The sequence below is a fragment of the Rhinatrema bivittatum genome, chromosome 4 (assembly GCF_901001135.1).
Source record: "Rhinatrema bivittatum chromosome 4, aRhiBiv1.1, whole genome shotgun sequence".
Taxonomy (NCBI): domain Eukaryota; kingdom Metazoa; phylum Chordata; class Amphibia; order Gymnophiona; family Rhinatrematidae; genus Rhinatrema; species Rhinatrema bivittatum.
Genome location: NC_042618.1, coordinates 379892671 through 379914529, shown reverse-complemented (window position 1 = coordinate 379914529; position 21859 = coordinate 379892671). Strand labels below are relative to the sequence as shown.

Below are 21859 nucleotides of genomic sequence, written 5' to 3'. Positions count from 1 at the left end.
ATTTTTGCACTATAATATGGAAACTGGTATATTCTTTTGAACTAAGAGTTATTTAGTTTAAAATATTAAGGCCTGATACAGCCTGGTAAAAAGGCAATGAGAATTTCAGAGAGGTAAAATCCCTGGTGAGAATTTCGAGGAAGAAACATCTTGGTCAAAATTTCAGGGAGGTCAATCCCAGTGACAACTACAGGGAGATAAAATCCCTTGGTATATAGTCTAGGTAAATAGGCTGGGACAAATACTACAGGAAAGTAAATCCCTGTTTGGGCTCTTACTTTTTGGTGCTGAAAAGGTTATCCACTTGTCAAGACGGGTATGACAACCCTTTGGAGTCATCTGGGCACATTCCCTGACATCATGCGATGCCCCCAGGCACAAAATACAGACCTTGTAGGGGTCTGTGATGGACATGGTCCAGGGTCACTGAGGGCATTGGCAAAAACCAGACAACGCCATGGGAAAAAGAACCTGGCACGGGGTTGATGGCCAGTGGATACCGGAAAACAGCCCCGTAGGTAATAGACCACGAACATAAAAACTTACCATGACATCTAGCCACTAATCCCAAGAGACAGAGGAACCCGGCGTGACCGGGAAAAATGCAAAGAAATAGTTTTCCACAAAATTAGCCATGCATTCAATAGCAGCGATGCGAAAGCCTCACATAAAAAGAGAGACTGCAGAGGGACCCCGCGTGGATGTGTGAATAGTGGCATGCTCAGCATGCTAGTCAAAGTTCTAGGAACTTTGACAGAGGTTTTTCATGCTGGGCTCCAACTGATGATATCACCCATGTATGTGTGAGGACTACCATCCTGCTTGTCCTAGGAGAAAAGTAGCAATTTTAAAAAGCCTATTTACATATGTAAATCCTTTTGAAAATTACCTGCTTAATGGTGAATTTTCAAAATGTTATGCATGTAAAAATTAGTGTATATGCATGTAAATAGCCTCTATTCGTATATACCGTATTTTATAAAAGTAAAAAATAAGGGCCAGATTTTAAAAGCCCTACGCATGCCGGGCTTATTCTAAAAAGACCCGGCCATGCAGGTAAGTCCCATGGCTTCGGGGAGGGGGCGGGGCTAGAGGACCCTGGCACAGTGGCCATGTGCCGCTGTGCCGGCAGGCTGCTGGCATGTGCAACCTGCGCCTACTTCAAGCAGGTGCAAAAGGTAAAATAACTTTTTGGGGGAATTAGGATAGGGCTACGGGGTGGGAAGGTTAAGGGAAGGGGTGGGAAGGTCCCTCCCAGGCCGTTACTAATTTGGAGCAGCCTGGGAGGGAACGGGGGAAGGCCGCGGGCATCAGCGCGTGCAAGTTGCACGAATTAATTTATTTAAACGTTTTTATATACTGGTATTCGTCGAAACATCATATCGGTTTACATGAACATAAGAACATAAGAAAATGCCATACTGGGTCAGACCAAGGGTCCATCAAGCCCAGCATCCTGTTTCCAACAGTGGCCAATCCAGGCCATAAGAACCTGGCAAGTACCCAAAAACTAAGTCTATTCCATGTAACCATTGCTAATGGCAGTGGCTATTCTCTAAGTGAACTTAATAGCAGGTAATGGACTTCTCCTCCAAGAACTTATCCAATCCTTTTTTAAACACAGCTATACTAACTGCACTGAACAGAGAAATTACAAAAAACAGAGGGGATCAGAACTGGGGGGAATAACTTGTACAGTATTAGTGGGAGCAGGTATATACAGTAGATAGGGGACATAAGAACATAAGAAATTGCCATGCTGGGTCAGACCAAGGGTCCATCAAGCCCAGCATCCTGTTTCCAACAGAGGCCAAAACCAGGCCACAAGAACCTGGCAATTACCCAAACACTAAGAAGATCCCATGATACTGATGCAATTAATAGCAGTGGCTGTTCCCTAAGTAAAATTGATTAATAGCCATTAATGGACTTCTCCTCCAAGAACTTATCCAAACCTTTTTTGAACCCAGCTACACTAACTGCACTAACCACATCCTCTGGCAACAAATTCCAGAGCTTTATTGTGCGATGAGTGAAAAAGAATTTTCTCCGATTAGTCTTAAATGTGCTACTTGCTAACTTCATGGAATGCCCCCTAGTCCTTCTATTATTCGAAAGTGAAAATAACCGAGTCTCATCTACTCGTTCAAGACCTTTCATGATCTTAAAGACCTCTAAGAGGTCTTTAAAAGACCTCTATCATATCCCCCCTCAGCCGGTACGGTAATATATAATAGATCCGAGAGTACAGAAATATATATGAGTATGGTCATGTTATATACAAAGGTGTATTTGTGTATATTAGTATATGTACAAAGGTACAGTGTAGCCACATTTTGGTTTACATTTGGCAGGACCCGGAACCGGGGGGGGGGGGGGGGGGGAAGACTTGCAATGCAGCAAAGACCCAGTTACCTGGGGTTAATACTGGACAATGTGCACCCCTTTGTGTGTGCCGGGTAGCGTGCGTGCGCAACCTTTTAAAATCTACCCCTAAGTGTATATTTTCACTTTTTTTTATACACATATACTTTGCGGACTAGGGACACTCTAGAAGTGTTCCAGGGCAGGGCCAAAACTTATGAATGTACGTTGCTATTTTAAAAGACACTTAAGTGTGTACATTTCCCAGTCTACTGTAGGGAGATATCCCATGTTTAACCATTGAAAGCATCCAATATGAATCATAATAGCCAAGAAGTATGCGGACCAGTATGCTGACAGGCCAAAACACCTGCAGCTGACAGGCCAAAACACCTGCAGCTAAAGAAAAGAAACTTTGCCCAGATGAGAACTTTAAACCAGAACTGAAGGATACTTATCAAGATCTGCCTGTTTGTAAGCTGCTGTGTACATAAAACCAAGGCAGGGGACAATGCAGCAACTCTGGCTCATAAGCAGAGGTCACGGACCGGACAAGGGAAGTCTGGAGGTCGGAGGGGCCCCCACCCTTGGATGAAGGGGGAACACTCTGAATTGGAAAAAACACTGATGCTGGCATACAACTTTGGTCCAGACGTGGCAGGATCCTTGCTCTCCCGAAGAAAAGGGGAGGGGGGGGGGGGGGAAGACCTGCAATGCAGCAAAGCCCCAGTTACCTGGGGTTAATACTGGACAATTGGGAAAAAGCATACCCCTAATTTGTTCCTTGTTACTCTGATACATTTAATTTTGGCTCATGGTCTTTGGCAAGTGCTTGTATTGATACTGAGCTTGGGGGAGGGAGGAAGGGGTAAAGCGGGGTGAAATGTATATTGGCTATTTATGTCTCATATGTCCAGGTTAGTGCTCATTGACTATTTACAAAGCTGATAAGGTTTGAATGTACTGGCTAAATTTGAAGTTGTCAATAAAAAAAATGTAAATTAAAAAAAAAAAAAAAAGAAGAGCCCAAAATATATATTGCCAATTTCAAACTTGACAGATTTTCTTTTGCTAAAGTAAGTTAAAAAGTAAGTTAAAAATAATATTTGGGTAAAAACATAAAAGAAAATAAGGTCAATATTTAATATTTAAAGCCATTTAGCCAGCTAAATCAGAAGTTATCCAGCTAAGTGGGGAGTTTTGACCATCCCCCTTACTTATTTACCTAAAAAAGCTAACCAGATAAGAAAGCGAAGTACACCTTTAGATTTGGAATGTTTATCTTAAATGTTTACCTGTATATATGCCTGCCTTTGTAACTCATCCTTTGCCAGTCAGTGTTAAACCTGTACACTGTTATGATCTAGTGATTATCATATGGAATGACAGCATATAAAACACTCAAATAAATAAGTTGTGTTGGAGGCGTTAGCTGAATAACTTATCCAGCTAATTCCGATATTTGGAGTTATCCAAATATGTTTTTTTGGCTATCTCTGGACGTGCCTGAGAGCAGGTCTAAAAGTTATCCAGGAAGTTAATTTCGGATAACTGTAGCTTTAACCAGCTATATTCAAAAGGATATAGCCAGTTAAGTGCTGAGTAGCAGTTTAAAAAAAAAAGTCACAGGCCTAGTGGTTCCATCACAGATTCCCCTACCCCTCCTAGCTAGAAATTCAGAGTCCTGACAGGCAAAGCCTGCAGCATCCTCCTCCCCAAACCCCTCCAACTCAAATGTAAATTGAAAAGGGCCAGTGCCTGTCTCCCCATCTCCTGTCAAATTTAAAGCAAAATGTGGTATCCAGGACCCTCCTCCCCTCTCCTCTACCCCAGCCCTAAGCCTCCCACCATCTTGCAATCCGGATCATAGTAGTAGTCTACTACAACTTAGGCCTGATGGTTCTACCATTGATGGAGGAGCTATGATGGAAGGGTAGCTGCTACCATGATCCTGGCTGAAGAAGTTACTATTTTAAGGCACTGGAAGGGTTAGGGTTGTTTTGGGAAGGTAGAAGAGGAGAGGAAGCAGGGAGCCCTGCAAGCCACATTTTGGTTTACATTTGGCAGGACCCAGAACCAGGTGAGGGAGGCTGGCACCAGTCCCTTAACAAAACATAGATGAGAAAATAAGACAAAAGAGGAGAAATCCCTTCAAAATCAAAATTGTTTTGTCTTCCATGTTAGCTATAAATTAAAAAAGCAAATGATTAAAACATGACCCAACCTGATGTTCTAATTGTTTTTGTCGCCTTCTCTCTCTTTCCTCTATTTGTATAGGATCCAACAAAGCAGTCATGGAACGAAGAAAACTGTAAACAGAGAGACCAAACTGTAACTTCTTTATAATAAATTTCATTCTGCAATTCCAAACAGTAGTTTAACAGGGAAATGCTAGTTAATTTTCTTATGTAAAATGTATAGAGGATCTCTGTAAATGTTTGTCTAATTAGCTATATGTACACTTTAAATCCCTAACTCTATTTTCTTAAACTTCTAATAAAACAACAATTGTTGCGACTGAAAAAGCCACATAAACTTGAAGCCAAAGATTGTACTCTTTCCTACACAGGGATTTTACTTCTGAAATATAGTACCATACACCCTCCCAATCAGAACATAAGACTGTTGATATTTAATGGGCCAGCAAGTAGGAAAGTTATCTAGTTAATTTTAAGAGATATTCAGTAGCACCTAATCAGATAAGTGAGCAGCTGAATATACCCCAGCTAAAGTTGGGCGTTACCAATGCAAATGAGGCTTCTTTCATGCAGTGGGGAAACATCGCGTGCGGCGATGTTTTCGCCACGCAATGTTTTCCGAGAGAGAGAGAGAGAGAGAGAGAGAGAGAGAGAGAGAGAGAGAGAGAGAGAGAGAGAGAGAGAGAGAGAGAGAGACAGACACTTACTATAGTGCCTATGCCCTAGACAGGTATTTTAATCCCTATGGGAGGGCCACCTACTAACTCGGGGTGGGGATTAGGTATCAGCATCGGGGGCCACTGTCGCTTTCCACATGAGACCTACGGAAAGAACAGTGGTCTCTAGTGAAGATTTGCTGGCCGTCGGAGTGAGGAAACTCACTCCAAGAGGAGATTTGGGCAACGTTCTCTCCACCTAGCTTGTTGTTGCCCAGGTAGAGTGTCCAGCAAGCTAGGTGGAGAGAACGTTGCCCAAATCTCCTCTTGGAGTGAGTTTCCTCACTCAGACGGCCAGCAAATCTTCACTAGAGACCACTGTTCTTTCCGTAGGTCTCATGTGGAATGCGACAGTGGCCCCCAACCCTGATACCTAATCCCCACCTCGAGTTAGTAGGTGGCCCTCCCATAGGGATTAAAATACCTGTCTAGGGCATAGGCACTATAGTAAGGCTCTTTCTCTCTCTCTCTCTCTCTCTCTCTCTCCGCGATAATCCTTTTCTGGCCCGTAGCGCAGTCCATAACGCAAATTTGAGGGTTGTAGTTAGCAGCCGCGCTAACACTGCGGCTGTTTCGCCGCACACGATAAACAGGTTCCCGCTTTACATATGCTCCGCCCCAACTCCGTCCCCTGAATACCAAATTACTAATTTGCATTCGCAAATCGCGTTAACAGCTGTTAACGCGATTTGCGAATTTATCGCACGTGGTAAAGTGCTTGGAAAATGAGGCCCTAAGTTTAGTTGGCTAGTGCTGAATATTGGCACCAACCAGATAACTTTTAGTCATGCCCCTGGAATGCCCCCTGCCCTGCCTATTTTATTCCAGATAAATTCTACCCAGGTGATCACTTAAATGACTAGAACTTATCCACTTGCAGGGGCGGGAAATTTAAAACTTGGGGTTTGACCAGGTAACTGAATATCAACCTCAAGTTTTTATTAGCTATTTTCTCATAATATATACAGTATCTGGCCTTTTTATTTTTACTCTTTCTACCTTTTCCCTATGTTTTTCTGATTGTCTTTGAAATTTAGATTCCTCTGGCTGAGGGCTTGCTAGGATATATTACATTAAAAGGTGAATTTTAAAAGAGATGAGTGCACACAAAATGGCAGATGCATGTGCAAACAGCACTTCCATGAACATGCACTATTTTATTAACCTCACATGTACACACACTAGTATTAGAGGCATGAATAAATAAATGTGCTTGTGTACAAAAGAGGCTGGCCAGGGACCTTCCTGAGTGGGGCTAACCTTTACACACATAAATTGTTGAGATTACTTACCTGATAATCTCCTTTTCCTTAGTGTATGCAGATGGACTCAAAACAAGTGGGTATAGTGTGCTCGTGCTAGCAGTTGGAGACGGATCTGACGTCAGCACGGGTACATATACCCCCGCAGGAAGTGCAGCAATTCAGTAATCTTCCTTGCAAAAGCTGTAGCTGACCGATCGATTCAATGAACAGGATTACCCTGACCGATTGATAGTAGCTGGAGACCGCCAGTGTTCTCAACCGGAAGGCGTCGACACCCGGCAGGGTGGATGCCCTATTATAAGAAAAACATGGCTTACCGTAAGTCGGTGAATCCCCATGTATACCGCCAGCCGGGCAGGATGCTGAGTCCATCAGCATACACTAAGGAAAAGGAGATTATCAGGTAAGTAATCTCAACATTTCCTAGCGTGTAGCAGATGGACTCAAAACAAGTGGGATGTACAAAAGCTACTCCCGGACTGGGCGGGAGGCTGCCCGAGGTCCGTTCAGGATTGCCCTCGCAAATGCTGTGTCCTCCCTGGCCTAGACGTCCAGACGATAGAACCTGGAGAAGGTATGGAGGGAGGACCACGTCGCCGCTTTACATATCTCTGCAGGCGACAGCATCATAGTTTCTGCCCAAGAGGCTGCTTGCGCTCTGTTAGAGTGAGCCTTGACTTGTAGAGGCGGTGGTTTCCCTGCTTCTACGTAGGCTGCCTTGATAACTTCTTTGATCCAGTGGGCGATGGTTGCCCATGAGGCCGCTTCCCCTTGCTTCTTCCCGCTGTAAAGGACGAACAGGTGGTCCGTCTTTCGTACTGCTTCTGACATTTCCAAGTATCTAGACAGTAGCCTGCCGATGTCGAGATGGCGTAGTATTCGACCGTCTTTCGACTTCTTCAAACCTTCCGTGGTAGGCAAGGATATGGTTTGGTTGAGGTGGAAGTGTGAGACCACTTTGGGTAAGAAGGAAGGAACTGTGTGAAGATGGATAGCCTCTGGAGTGATTCTGAGAAACGGATCACGGCAGGACAGTGCTTGTAGCTCTGAGATGCGGCGTGCTGAGCAAACAGCCAGCAGGAACACCATCTTCAAGGTTAACAAACGGAGGGACAGGCTTCGAAGGGGTCTGAAGGCGTGTCCCGCTAGAAACTCCAAAACTAGATTGAGGTTCCACGGGGGTACTGGCCACTTCAGTGGCGGGAGAATGTGTTTGACTCCTTTCAGGAAACAGTGAAACGTCTGGGTGTGTGGCGATACTGTTGCCGTCACTCCAGGGACCGTAGCAGGATAGCGCTGCTACTTGGACCTTGATGGAATTGAGGGACAGACCCTTCTGAAGTCCATCTTGTAGGAAATCCAAAATGATAGGGATCTTTGCGGCATGTGGATTGGTGCTGTGAGTTTCGCACCAGGCTTCAAATACTCTCCAGATCCTTATGTATGTTAGTGATGTGGAGAACTTGCGTGCTTGGAGGAGTGAATCTATTACCGGCCCCGAGTATCCTCTTTTCTTCAGTCGAGCCCTCTCAATGGCCAGACCGTAAGAGAGAATTGAGCTGGATCCTCGTGGAGGATGGGACCTTGCCGCAGCAGGTCCCTGTGTGGAGGCAGGGGAAATGGAGTCCCTGCCAGTAGTCTTCTCATGTCTGCATACCAGGGTCTTCTTGGCCAGTCCGGGGCCACTATAAGAACTAGGCCTCTGTGCCGCTGAATCTTGTGTATAATGGTGCCCAGCAGGGGCCATGGAGGGAAGGCATATAACAGGATCCTCTGCGGCCATGGCTGTACCAGGGCATCGATCCCCTGGGATAGCGGATCCCGCCTGCGGCTGAAATATCTGGGTACTTGAGCATGGGACCTGTCTGCTAGTAGGTCCATGCCCGGCGTCCCCCACTGATCCACAATCATCTGGAAAGCTGTGGGCGACAGCTGCCATTCCCCCGGATTTAGGCTTTCTCTGCTGAGGAAGTCTGCCGTGGTGTTGTCCTTCCCGGCGATATGAACGGCGGAGATGTCCTGGAGATTTGCTTCCGCCCAAGTCATCAGGGGGGCTATTTCTAGGGATACCTGTCGGCTTCTGGTTCCGCCCTGTCGGTTAATGTATGCCACCGTGGTGGCATTGTCTGATATCACTCTGACCGCTTTGTTGCGAAGTCTGTGGGCAAATCGCAGGCACGCTAGCCTGACTGCCCGTGCCTCTAGTCGGTTGATGTTCCACCCCGACTCTTCTCTGTTCCACTGCCCTTGGGCGGTGAGTTCTTCACAATGTGCTCCCCATCCGTTCAGGCTGGCATCTGTAGTGAGCAGGATCCAGGTTGGGGAGGACATTCTTGACCCCCGGCTCATGTGGCCGGGTTGCAACCACCACCGTATCTGATTCCGCACTGTGGCTGGTAGAGGTAAGTGTAAGGTGTAATTCTGTGATCGTGGGCTGCACCGAGATAGGAGGGCGCGTTGTAATGGTCTCATATGAGCCCGCGCCCATGGTATCACCTCCAGAGTGGATGCCATAAGGCCGAGGACCTGTAAGTAATCCCAAGCTGTGGGCCGGGTGGCGCTCAGCAGGGCTTGCAGACGATTCCGGAGCTTTGATCTTCTCTTGGAGGTCAGACTGACCTTGTCTTCCTGGGTGTCGAATTGGACTTCCAGGTATTCCAGCGACTGAGAAGGCTGTAGGGAACTCTTGTTCAGGTTTACTACCCATCCTAGGCTTTCCAGAAGAGATATAACTCTGTTGGTTGCCTGGTGGCTCTCCTCCAGGGACTTTGCCCTGATCAGCCAATCGTCCAGGTAGGGATGGACGAGAATTCCTTCCTTCCTGAGGGACGCCGCCACTACTACTATGACCTTGGTAAAGGTTTGCGGCGTGGTGGCTAACCCGAAGGGTAAAGCTCGGAACTGGAAGTGTTGATTCAGGACTTGGAAGCGTAAATAGCGCTGGTGATCCCGATGAATTGGGATATGCAAGTAGGCTTCCGACAGATCTAGGGAAGTGAGAAATTCCCCTGGCTGTACTGAATTTTTTGACAGACCGCAGAGTTTCCATGCGAAAGCTGGGGACCCATAGGTGTCAGTTGACCGACTTGAGGTCCAGGACGGGCCTGAAAGTGCCCTCCTTCTTGGGCACTATGAAATAAATGGAATAATGCCCAGAATGTCTCTCCCCTGTAGGCACTGGGATTATGGCCTTTAGGGACAGGAGCCTTTGCAAGGTAACTTCTAGTGTCGCCCTCTTGAGGGGTGAACAAGGAGATTCCACAAACTTTTCCGGTGGGAGCCGAAGAAAGTCCAGGTAGTACCCATCTCGGATGATGGTGAGGACCCACTGGTCCGAGGTAATCTCGACCCACCTGTGGTAGAAGAGGGTTAGCCTGCCCCCTATGGCTGCTACCCCCGGATGGGTCAGCTGATTGTCATTGTGGGGTGCGGCCGGGACCCGAACCCGCGCCGGGTTCCCCTCTTGTTGCGCTTAGTCCGAAAGGACTGATTCCTGGCCTGTGGACGAGGTGCTTGGTAGCGAGCCCTGTATGGGTTGAAGCGCTGTGAGTTTCTACCTCTGGATGGTCTAGGAAACGGGCGCTGGCTCCTCCTTGGCCTGTCTTCTGGTAGACGGGGTAATGGAGAAGCGCCCCATTTATTGGCCAGTTTCTCCAGGTCGCTGCCGAACAGGAGAGATCCTTTAAAGGGCATTTTCGTGAGGCGTGTCTTGGAAGAGGAGTCGGCCGACCAATTACGTAGCCAGAGCTGCCTCCTGGCTGCCACTGCGGATGATACTCCCTTGGCTGCCTTACGGACTAGATCGGAGGTTGCGTCAGTGAGAAACGAGAGAGCTGATTCCATCTCTTTTCCCGGGGTGATGTTCCTGGCCTGTGATAAACAGGAACGCGTCACCACGGTGCAGCAGGTCGCAATTCGTAGGGACATGGCTGCTACCTCAAAGGCTTGTTTCAGAATGGCGTCCATGCGCCGGTCATGTGTATCCTTGAGGGCTGTCCCCCCTTCCACCGGAATGGTGGTGCGCTTCACAATTGCGCTTACTATGGCGTCTACCTGAGGGCACGCCAGCAGTTCCTTAGCTGCCGGATCTAAGGGGTACATGCCAGTCAAGGCCCGACCCCCTTTGAATGAGGCCTCCGGCGCATTCCATTCCAGATCGATTAGCTACTGTGCTGCTTGTAGGAGGGGAAAATGGTGAGTCATTTGACGCAGGCCCTCTAACAGGGGGTTCATTCTCGGTTCCCCCGGGGTGTCATGGCCCGGAAGGGCCAGTTCAGACAGGCATTGAGAAATCAGGCCTGGAAGATCCTCTTTCAGAAAGAAGCGCCTCATGGTTTGGTATGGTTCGATCCCCGAGGGAAATTCACCCTCCTCGGGGGGCTCATCGTCTTCCTCAGGGCAATCTGAATCCCCATAAGAGGGGCTTCCGGGTGGCGAACGGCCGTGCCTAGGCCTTGAGGGTCCAGGGGCCGGGTCATCTGGTACATATGGACCCGGTCGGGGCGCAGCCTGCATTGTGACAAAGGCATGAATCCCCTTAATAATTCCACCCAGGAAAGCGAGGCCGAATCTGGCCATAGGGGCACCAGGTCTCTCGGGTTCCCTGGCAGCTCCCCACTGCCTGCTAGGTCCGGGGTGTTCCCTGAGGAACTGGCAAGTACGCTGGGTTGCAACCGGTGCTGGCCTGGAGCTCCCAAGGCCTCTTCACATTGGGCACATAGGGAGTCTGCTTCCTCCCTCTGTGTGGCTCTGAGGTTGCATGCAGAGCAGAGGCTTATGCCTGATACTGGAGGTGCCGGCTCCGCTGACGCAAGGGCTCTCTTGCGCTCCATCTCGTCTATTAACCCTGCTAGAGTCTGCGCTCTATAATATGCGTGAAAGATATGCGCCGAACAACGTGCGCTTATCTACTGGCGCCTATGAACGGGCGCTTATTATGAACGGGCGCTTATCAATGTGCACGTATCAACTGGCGCCTGTGCACGGACGCTTATTATGAATGTGCGCGTATCAACGTGTGCCTATCAACGTGTGCGTAGCAACGTGTGCCTAACAACGTGCTTATAGCAAAATGCGCCTATCGTCGTGCGCCTATCGACGTGCGCGTAGCAACGGGCGCATAGCAACTTGTGCGTATCAACGTGCGTATGAACATGCGCCTATCAACGTGCGCTTATCAACTTGTGCGTATCAACGTGCGTCTCTCAACGTGCGCTTAGCAACTGGCGCCTATGTGCTTAGCGGCGGGCGCCTAACAGTATGCACTTAGCAACTAGCGACTACTAGTATGCGCTTAGAAACACGCGCCTATCAACATGTGCGTATTGCAAACCAAACCAGGCGAATGGCGGGCTGCCACGTAGGCAGACTGCTACTCCTCGGTTCCTCGGAGACCCACAAGTAAAGATGTACGCCTTACCTTGTCTTCGGCGCTTCCTGGCTGCAACCCGGGTGGTCTCCGGCTGCAGGGGGAGAGGGTGAATACCGTCACCGCTGTGCTCGAGGAGGTGCACCCGCTGCCTCTAGGCCGCGCCCGAACTTGTCTCGCTCGGGGGCCAAGTCCACGCCGGGACCGAGGCTGCCTCTAGGCCGCGCCCGAGCCCTTCTCACTCGGGGGCTAGGTCCCTGCCGCGAACCGGCCACCGGACCGAGGCACTCACCTCCGAGGGACCACGGAAATCACCTCGGGAAACTCAACTGGGGGAGTGACCGAATGGTATCACCGCAGGAGTGCGGGGCTCATCTTCAGGTAGGTTTCTGTTAAGAATTTAGAATTTGGAAAAAGAAAACGCTCCGCGAGCGTGTGGTAGCTCCAAACTGCTTTGGAGACTGAAATTACTGAATTGCTGCACTTCCTGTGGGGGTATATGTACCCGTGCTGACGTCAGATCCGTCTCCAACTGCTAGCACGAGCACACTATACCCACTTGTTTTGAGTCCATCTGCTACACGCTAGGAAATTCTATTTTATAACCAGTGAAAGCAGCGCGCATACGGCAGTTATATGCACATATTTACACCTGCTAATTATCTGGTGTAAGTTAGAATAAAACTCTTTGTAGCCAAATGCTGACTAGGTGAAGGGTCTGAGTAAACTGGAAGGATTTCAGGCTGAAAAACCAGGGTCTTGATGAACCAGAAATAGACTGGGCAAACTGGTGGACTAACTGGTAAAACTGGTAGTTTTCTTCACGTGCGTATGTTATAAAATTGGATGATTTCCATGTGTAAAAGCCAACAAGTGATAAGAAAAATACACAAATTACGCATAGCAGATAACTGCCATTTATCTAGATAATTTTTTAATTATCCATTAAGGTAGTCGCCACTTAGCCAGATAAGTCTTAAAAAGTGCTACATAGCTGGATAAGCAAGATAGCAGGATAAGTCTTCAAATGCTAGTCATCTGTCTATCTTACTTATCCACCTATGTAGCTCTTTTCTTTTACTTATCCGGCTATCTTTTATAGCTGGATAAGTTATTTATTTCCAGACTTTTATATACCGCATAATTAGAAATATTGGCCAGAATGGTTTACAACATAAAAATAAACAAAATCATAAAATAATCACATCAAATTTTACATTCATAAACACAATAAAATGCACTAAAAAGCACTTTAAGACAGATACTTAATTGGTCAGCACATCTTACTGCTATTTATAGCTCTTCTTAGCCGAATAAATCACCACAGTGCTACTCAGCCGGATATTTGTTGATACTTAGCTGGATAAATCTATCTTTATGCAGGAACATTTAAAATACATGCTGTGTATTTTAAGACACACAAACATGTTGTTGGGTAGACTTATGTGTATTTTATACAGTGTGCATGTACGTGTGCATCCATATACCTGCGTATATGGGCACGATTGCACATGTTTTAGTTTAAAACGATTTTTATTGATTTTAGAAACAACAGTACAATAAATAGAGAGTGGTGGGTTTCTGAACCACTCTCCAGCAACAAAGAATAATAATCGAATCGGAAGATACCCCTTCCTCTTGCTCCCCCAATCACCCCCCCACCCTCCTACCCAAACCCACCTCCCAAGAGGAAAAAAAATTCAGTGTCCACACATGAGGGAATAGTGTCCACCTCTGAAATCATGAGAGAAACGTTCATGGAAGTGTCAGCTGGGCGTCACTCATTGAGAACAGAACTACGAGAACGTTGTGGTAGGGATTGCAGATAAGAGTCCCAGATATCCAAGAAACATTTCTTATGACGGGGAGATGATCGCATCGCAGCCGCATCAAAGAGCATCATACGATGAAAACTGTTGCGCCAACTCTAGTAGGATGGAGGTAGGTCCTCTCTCCAATGCACCAAGATAACCTTCTTAACCACCAAACAAGCCTTACTGAGGAGCAATCGAGATCCAAAACCTCGGATTCGTAGAGGAGAAATGCATCCAAAAAGTAGCCACAAGGGTGAGGGTGGGATGTGTACTCCCAATAAAGTTTCAAGATAACGAACCACCCTAACCCAAAGTCTACGTATAGTAGGGCATGCCCAAAATGCGTGGGATAAAGTACCAGGAGAGTAGCCACATCTCGCACATGCGGGAGATGATGAGATTCTTAGATGGAATGCCCCTTGTGCCGAGACAAAGCTCCGAACCAAGAATTTATACTGCATTTCTCTGAAATAAGAATTCACCGAGATTTGGGGTACTCATTTCAAACAAGCTTTAAGTATAGTCACCGTAACCGTGAAGACCCCATCACCATTCCATCTGTCAACCAGAACAGTGCAGGTATCCAGGACCGTCAATTATTTAAGAAGTTTGTAATACTGCGATAGCGAAGGTATTTTGTTGTGTTCGAAAGAAAAAATATTATCTAGGGATCGGAAATGAGAGGCCTGTCTAGCAGTGGAGGGAAGGGACCTAACATAATGTTGTAACTGTAAATAGGGGAAGACTTCCTTAGCAGAAAGGGAATAAATCTCCTGAAGTTCCGAGAAGGGTAATATCTGACCCTCTGGCGATAGCACATGACCTAGCAAATGAATCCCCTTGGAGCCCCACCCTTGAAACACAGCTGAGTGTGATCCAGGAGTAAAATCAGGGTTCCCCTGAATGGGCAGAAAATAGGCATATATACGATTAATCTGTAATAAACTCGTGAGCCTAAACCAAGAAAAACGGATAGGATGGGTCAAAACGTTCTGCACCAAAAACGTTGGGAGAGAAGTGGCTGGAGACTGCAAAACATATTTAAGGGAAAGGGGAGTCGCCAGTTCCTTATCCGCAGAAAGATTAATAACAGTGGACAAATCCAACAGCCAATCTCGCATTACCCGGAGGTTACTGGCCAGATTATAAAGTGCCAGGTCAGGAGCACCCAGCCCCCCCCCCGCCCCATCTCGCCCACAACCAGGCCAAGGGGATCCGAGCCCTCCCCCCCCCGCCAGTAAAACCGTCGCTGGGCTTTATCCAGTTGCCGCAGCTCTACACTACGGAGTTGCAGAGGCAAATTCTGAAAAAGATACAACCACTTAGGCAACATGTTTGGGCGGCAGAGTTCACAAGTGAACTCTGCCGCCCAAAGATAAAGGTAAGCGGGTCCAAGTGAGCAATTTGTCCTGGGTGCTTCGCAATAAGGGAGACACATTGAACTTATATAATTGCGAGAGCGTGCGAGGGATGATAATCCCAAGGTAAGTAAACGAGGCATCTGCCCAGTTAAGTGGAAAGTTATCCCCCCCAATCTCTCTGCAAAGTCTCGGGAAATGCCAAGGCCGTAGACTTATGCAGATTTAAACGGAGACCAGAGAAGGTTCCAAATGCCGAAATATGTTGAAGCAGGGGTTGTAGGGACTTACAGGGATCTGTAAGAAAAACTAAAATGTCATCTGCAAATGCAACGTTTTTAAATGTAGTTGATTGTAAACGTAAACCTTTGACGTCCTTTGCCCATTGAATAGTTTGTAGTAAAGGTTCAAGCTGGAGGACAAATAAAAGGGGGGAAAGAGGGCATGCCTGTCTGGTGCCTCGGGTAATAGGGAAGGCCGCAGATTTTTAACCATTCGCTATAACAGCAGCTTCCGGAGCCTGGTAAAGAAGCCGGATTGCATTTGTAAACAATCCCTTAAATCCCATTTGATGTAACACAACGAAGATATATTCCCATTCCACCCTGTCAAATGCCTTTTCAGCGTCAAAGCTGACAGCGAGGAAAGGGGCATCCATCTGCTGGCACATTACCATGGCAGCGAGCACTTTGCGAATGTTAGTCAACGCATATCTGCCCTGGACAAAACCCACCTGATCCCACCCAATGAGCGATGGGAGTATTGCAGAGAGCCGATCCGCCATGATTTTCTTAATTTTGGCGAGGCCGGCAGCAGCCATGACAGGTGCTGAGGGAGCCGGCGAGACGTCTTTCCCTTTGTCTTTGGCCGGTTTCGCAAGGCGAGCGGGCATGCCGGGCAAAAAAAAAAACAAGCACAGGGGATGAGTTACAGCTCGGTATATAACAGGCTTGACTTATCTGGCGTTAGTGATGCAGATGGAGTTTGATATTGAAGGCCAGACACCGGAGAGAAAGGGATCACATCCTCCTCTCGCAGTGCATCCTGTGATCTCTGCACATGTTTTAAAGTTACCCTCTTTGTGTATGAATACAACTGTTATGCTTTCCAACATAAGGAATATTGGGAAGCATTATGTAAAAGGGATCAATGCTCATCCCTCTGTAGGAACAACAGCTTCCAAAAAAGGGACATAAATTTACCATATTTGCAACACAAGAAAAAAAATATCAGACAAATTTGAAAACTAGAATCACTAGGTCAGTATTTCCAGAGAGCCAAGTTTCCAAATAAACCCCCATTGCTTTCAATAGAAAACCGTTACAGACTACACAATGTTGATGAATGCTCCATTCCAAAGGCCTTCTTTCACCCTTCCAGCACTTTGGCACAGAGTAATACAGACACATAGAAACAGGGCTAAAATTAATGAAACAGTTGATGAAAGATGGCAACTTCAATGCTACCTCCCCCTTACATTTCCTAAGTTGCATACCCTCCCCCACAACCTCATACTCATACACACTGCCCATCTAAAACTTCCCACAACACACATCCCTACAAACTCTCTTCAAACATTCCTACACACTTCTTTACACATACTGTATGCAAACCTCACATATCCCTAAAACACAACCCACTGCATATTACACCCCCACCTCCTGCACCTCATATATACACCCACCTCACCCACACCCCCCCAAACACCCCCCCCACACGGATTCTCCCAAAATATCCCCAAACACAACCCTATATTACAACCATGTTATTCATACTGCTAAAATTGTGTTTGTTAAATAAAAATAAAAATTAGAAGCACATCCTTAATGCAGAGGTATCAGTTAGCCCTAGAAATTACATGATATAATTGCACTAGCAAGGTGAAAATTTGAAATAATCTCCTGGCGGTACTCAAATGTTTCCTTTGAGGAAAAAACCCTCAAATCAACTTGGAAAATGAATGAAAAAGAAAAGTAAAGGCTTGACTTTGGAAACATTTTTCAAGTTACCCATACCTCATTGTAGTCAGGGGCAAAGGGTGATTGCTGAAACTGGCGATGGCAACAGCAAACATTTTGGTGCATGTGACTAAATAAACTACACACACACACAATTACACCTGCTATTTAGCACATTATAACCCAACATGTAAAAAAGTATATTCAAATTCTGGTGTTACCTCAGCAAAAAAAACTCCCTCCACTGCTAAACATTTTGTGAAGTAACACAAACCCTGGCAAAAAAAAAAAAAAAAAAGATGCCTAGAACTTGCTATACCATACAATCATAGTACTGACTCTCAGGACTCAAATAACAGCAACCTTATGAAAAAGCAGCAATGCAAATACTACACCAGGCCCTAGAACCTTAATACACCACCTACTGGTGTAACTGAACAAGCTGGACTGTTACAAATCCCTACAGAAAAACTACATGCTACCAGCACTACTGCACCTCAGTCATACACAGGCAGAACAAACACTGACCCTTATGTAATACAGAATAAGGGACTACAAATCAGAAATAGAAACATGCAAACAAAACAAAAATAGAAAGCCTGAGAAACCAGACTCTGAACAGTGGAACTCTAAAGAGCAAAATGCAAAAGTATAAGAAATGCGCATATCCAAAGATGGCATATTCCAATCACTAAATACTCAAAATTATTTATTTTTACTTTTGTTGTGTGATCTTTTTATTTTTCTAATCAATTGGTCCCATTCTCTTTTTTCCACTTTTCCCTTGTCAGTCTTTTTCTAATTCCTTCTCAAGGGTCATTCTCTTTTTGTTTCTTCTCTCTCCTTCCCTTCCTCACACACACACACACACACACACACACACATACACCCCTATACACTTGCTTTCTTCTCAGGCTTCCTTACATGCACAAGCTCCCATTCTTACACACACACAAAACACTCAGGCTCCCATTCTTATATGCAAGCACCGCCTCATCCCCAAACCCCTTCTTCTGTCACCACGGGGATGGGCTCTCTTGGCACCCTTGCATTGCAGGGTAAAAGGGGTACCCCAAAGTTAATACATTAAAAATAAAACTTACCCGAGTCCTAAGGCAGAAAGGGAACGGAGAAGGATCCAGAGGTTGAAGGGGCCTGAAACAGCTATGCCAGAGGCAGAGACATGGGAGCAAGTGACAGCTGCGTGCGTGGCTACCAAGAATTGTCAGAGGCTAGAGGCCCAGTGGCGTGAAGCAGCAACAGCAGCATTGGCAGTAGTAAGCCATGTTTGAGAGACAGGCCCAGAGAAACAGCTGAGACTGAAGCAGCCCTTAAGAAAGGGTCCTGTGCAGCTCCAATTGTGCAGGAAAATGCCTGGAGGAGGAAGGCCGCTGTACTGCAAGGAGCCTGAATGCAGCAAAGAAGAAAAAAAGAGTGTATCGTGGGAGCAAGGAGCAGGCTGATGAAGGGGAGTAAGCCGGTGACAGCATCAGGCTGCATCAGGCGAGCAGCAGCAGCAGTGACAGAGAGCATGATGAGAGGAGGAGCCAACAGCATATATCTTATTCCCCTAAAAACAACAAATAACCCAAAAATATCATTATTTGATCTCCACTACTTGTTGTTTTTAGGGGAATAAGATATATGCTGTTGGAGAGGTTTTTGAATAACGGAGATAATGATTATATGTGAATTTACGTCTATATAATGTGAGTATATTGTATGGTGAATTTTAAGAGAATGGTTTTGGATATGGATTGTTGGGATCACGATTATTATTTTTATTTTTATAGTTGTCTTGTGGAAATGGTTGAAGATACATATTGAATATATGAGATGATTTGATGAATATAAGATTCCTCAGATTGTGAGTATTTTGATAGTCTGGTTAATATGTTGTTGTAATTCAATATAGTATATTAATATTGAATATATTATAGGTTGGTGTGGATACCGGTGCAATAACAATTGGAAGGTTCGGGACAATGGGGAATTGAGGCTCCCAAGTGAGGGGGAGAGCGTGTATTAGAGTATCGCGAAGGATAACCCCTGAAGAAGCTATTTTGCGAAACAAGGTCCTTGTCGGGGAGATGTATTATTTATATTAACATCTGACTAAATGAATATGTGAAAATTGTGAAAAAATAATTTTAGAATGGGGAGATGAATAACATCTGATAAATTGAATATATGAAGATTGTGAGAAAATAATTCTAGTATACCCGTGTTCTGAATCTATGTGATAACACCTATATTTTGGGAATGATGCAATATATGTTGGGAGGTTTTTAAGTATTGATTGGATGAATGTGGATGAATGATTGGTTTGGTTGTATTTTAATTAATGGGATATTTATTGTTGGTATTTATGTGGGAAATTGAGGGTAATTTGGGTATCCACACGTTGTTAAAAAATGTTACAAAATATAAAATATATGTTTCAAAAAGATTACTTTAAAAACAATGTGTAATTTGAATGTGTGATATGTTAATGTTTTGATAATTATATGTACAATAAAACTATATATGTAAAAAAATTCTCTTAAATTTGTGAAGATAGTTGATTACATGCCTGTGAAATCTGATGTAGTATAACATGGTATATTATTATGTACTGGTGTCCTTTTGGTGTTATATTGTCATTTATTATAACAAATCACCCCGCTCTTCAAGATCTTCTGACAAATTACAGCTATTCATTCCTCCTCTCTCATCTGCAAAACTACTAGACATAGAGCCTTCTCTATAGCTGGACCAATAGAAAGGAACTCTATCCCAGGATATCTAAGTTCCATCAAAGATTTCAAAACATTCAAAAAAGAACTAAAAACATGGTTGTTTAGACAATCATACACAGACTGATATGTTCTATATATACCAATATCAACTTTCATCTTGAACCCTAATACTTCTTTAATAAGTTTATTCTAAATTAAGCCTTATATTGTCTCATTCTAACATGTTATACTCTGCCTTTGCCGAGATGTTATATACATTTCTTTGTATTGTATTATATTCATAACCTGTTCATTGTATGAATTTGTTACACTGTAAACCGGAGTGAAGGCACTCAGCTATACTTCGGTATAAAAAAGAATATAAATAAATAAAATAAATATTAAGTTAAGGACTATTGTATTGCCTCAGTGTTATTGCCTCAACTTACAAGAGCCAGCCATTATACTAGGAGACTTCAATCTCCATATCGACTCCCATCCACTTTCTCCGACCACTGAACTACTCCTATCCACCATGTCTGCCATTGGATTCACCCAACTCATCAACACGCCCACACAAAAAGCGGGCCACACCCTGGACCTAATCTTCCTAAACAACAAAATATCCGCAACTGGACCACCCTCCACAACCCCCATCCCATGGTCTGACCACAGCCTCATACAAGCCAAGCTTCAACTCCAATCAAACCCACAAAAAACAGACAACCGAATCATCGAATTCACCAAACCATGCTCCAGTGAAGATATCGCCGAACTGTTACCGGAGGCACTAAAAACAATCAACCTAAATGACGCCAACACCGCCACAAACTCCTGGATATCCATCAATGCAGACATAGCCAACACATTATGTCCCACGATAAAAAAGGAAATCAAACAATCTACAAAGCAAAAAGCCCCATGGTACACCCAAGAACTGAAAACCTCAAAGCGAACACTGAGACAAACTGAAAAACAATGGAGACGAACCCCCACCTCAAACCTGAAAGACAAATACAGAACGCTACTACACAACTATACAACGGATCTCAACACAGCAAAGCGCAATTTCTACACGTCAAGAATTCATGATTACCAATTTAACCCAAGGACCCTCTTCGCCTATGTCAAAGATTTAACCAACCCCATCCAAAATGACACAACGCCTAACTCCAGCAACATCTCCAGCGAAAAACTAGCTCAATTCTTCAAGGACAAAGTCGACAACATTATTGCCAAGATTCCCCAAACCCACAACGACCCCACTGCCATCCACCCCCCCATCCACATATGGTCACAATTCGCACCTGTTGCTTCTACAGAAATCGAACCCATCATCAAAAAAACCAACCCTGCATCCCACCCATTAGACCCCATCCCCGTCAAAACCCTAAAACTCATCAGAGAGATCATTGTCAAACCAATAACCTACATCATCAACTTATCCCTCAAACAAGGAATCTTCCCAGAAAAACTCAAAAATGCCATCATCAAACCAATCATCAAAAAACCTCAACTCGACAAATCAGACCCAGCAAACTACAGACCAGTCTCTAACCTCCCATTCCTAGCAAAAATCATAGAAAAAACAGTCAACAACCAACTTACAGACCACCTTGAAACCCATAATGTTCTTCAGCCAGCACAGCACGGTTTCAGAAAATTCCTCAGCACTGAAACCCTCCTCCTCTCCCTTACTGATACCATCCTCAGAGGCCGTGACAAAGGCAAATCGTTCCTCCTGATACTCCTTGACATATCAGCCGCCTTTGACACCATCAATCACAGAACACTCCTCGCCAGACTTAAAGAAATTGGTCTTCAAGACACCACAATCAAATGGTTCAAATCCTACCTCTCAAACAGATCCTACATCGTCAAGACAAACTCATCCGAATCCTCTCAAGTGCCCCTCACACATGGGGTCCCACAGGGTTCTTCCCTTTCCTCAACCCTCTTTAACATTTACCTCCTCCCACTATGCAAATACCTTTCAGATGCAAACCTCACCTACTTCGTCTATGCAGACGACATACAAATACTTCTCCCCATAAACAAGTCCATCCAACTCACCATGGAAAAATGGAACAACCTCAGCTCA

General features: G+C 45.3%; 1 protein-coding gene across 4 annotated transcripts in view; it reads right to left on the bottom strand.

Annotated features, from left to right (window-relative positions):
* CCDC66 (coiled-coil domain containing 66) overlaps positions 1 to 21859 on the bottom strand; it is a 237977-nt gene that overhangs the window by 49601 nt on the left and 166517 nt on the right. For all 4 annotated transcript variants that reach the window (XM_029600914.1, XM_029600915.1, XM_029600913.1 and 1 more), the window contains one exon: positions 4589 to 4673. In XM_029600914.1, coding sequence (XP_029456774.1) covers positions 4589 to 4673 — 85 coding nt within the window. The remainder of the gene's footprint in view (positions 1 to 4588; positions 4674 to 21859) is intronic.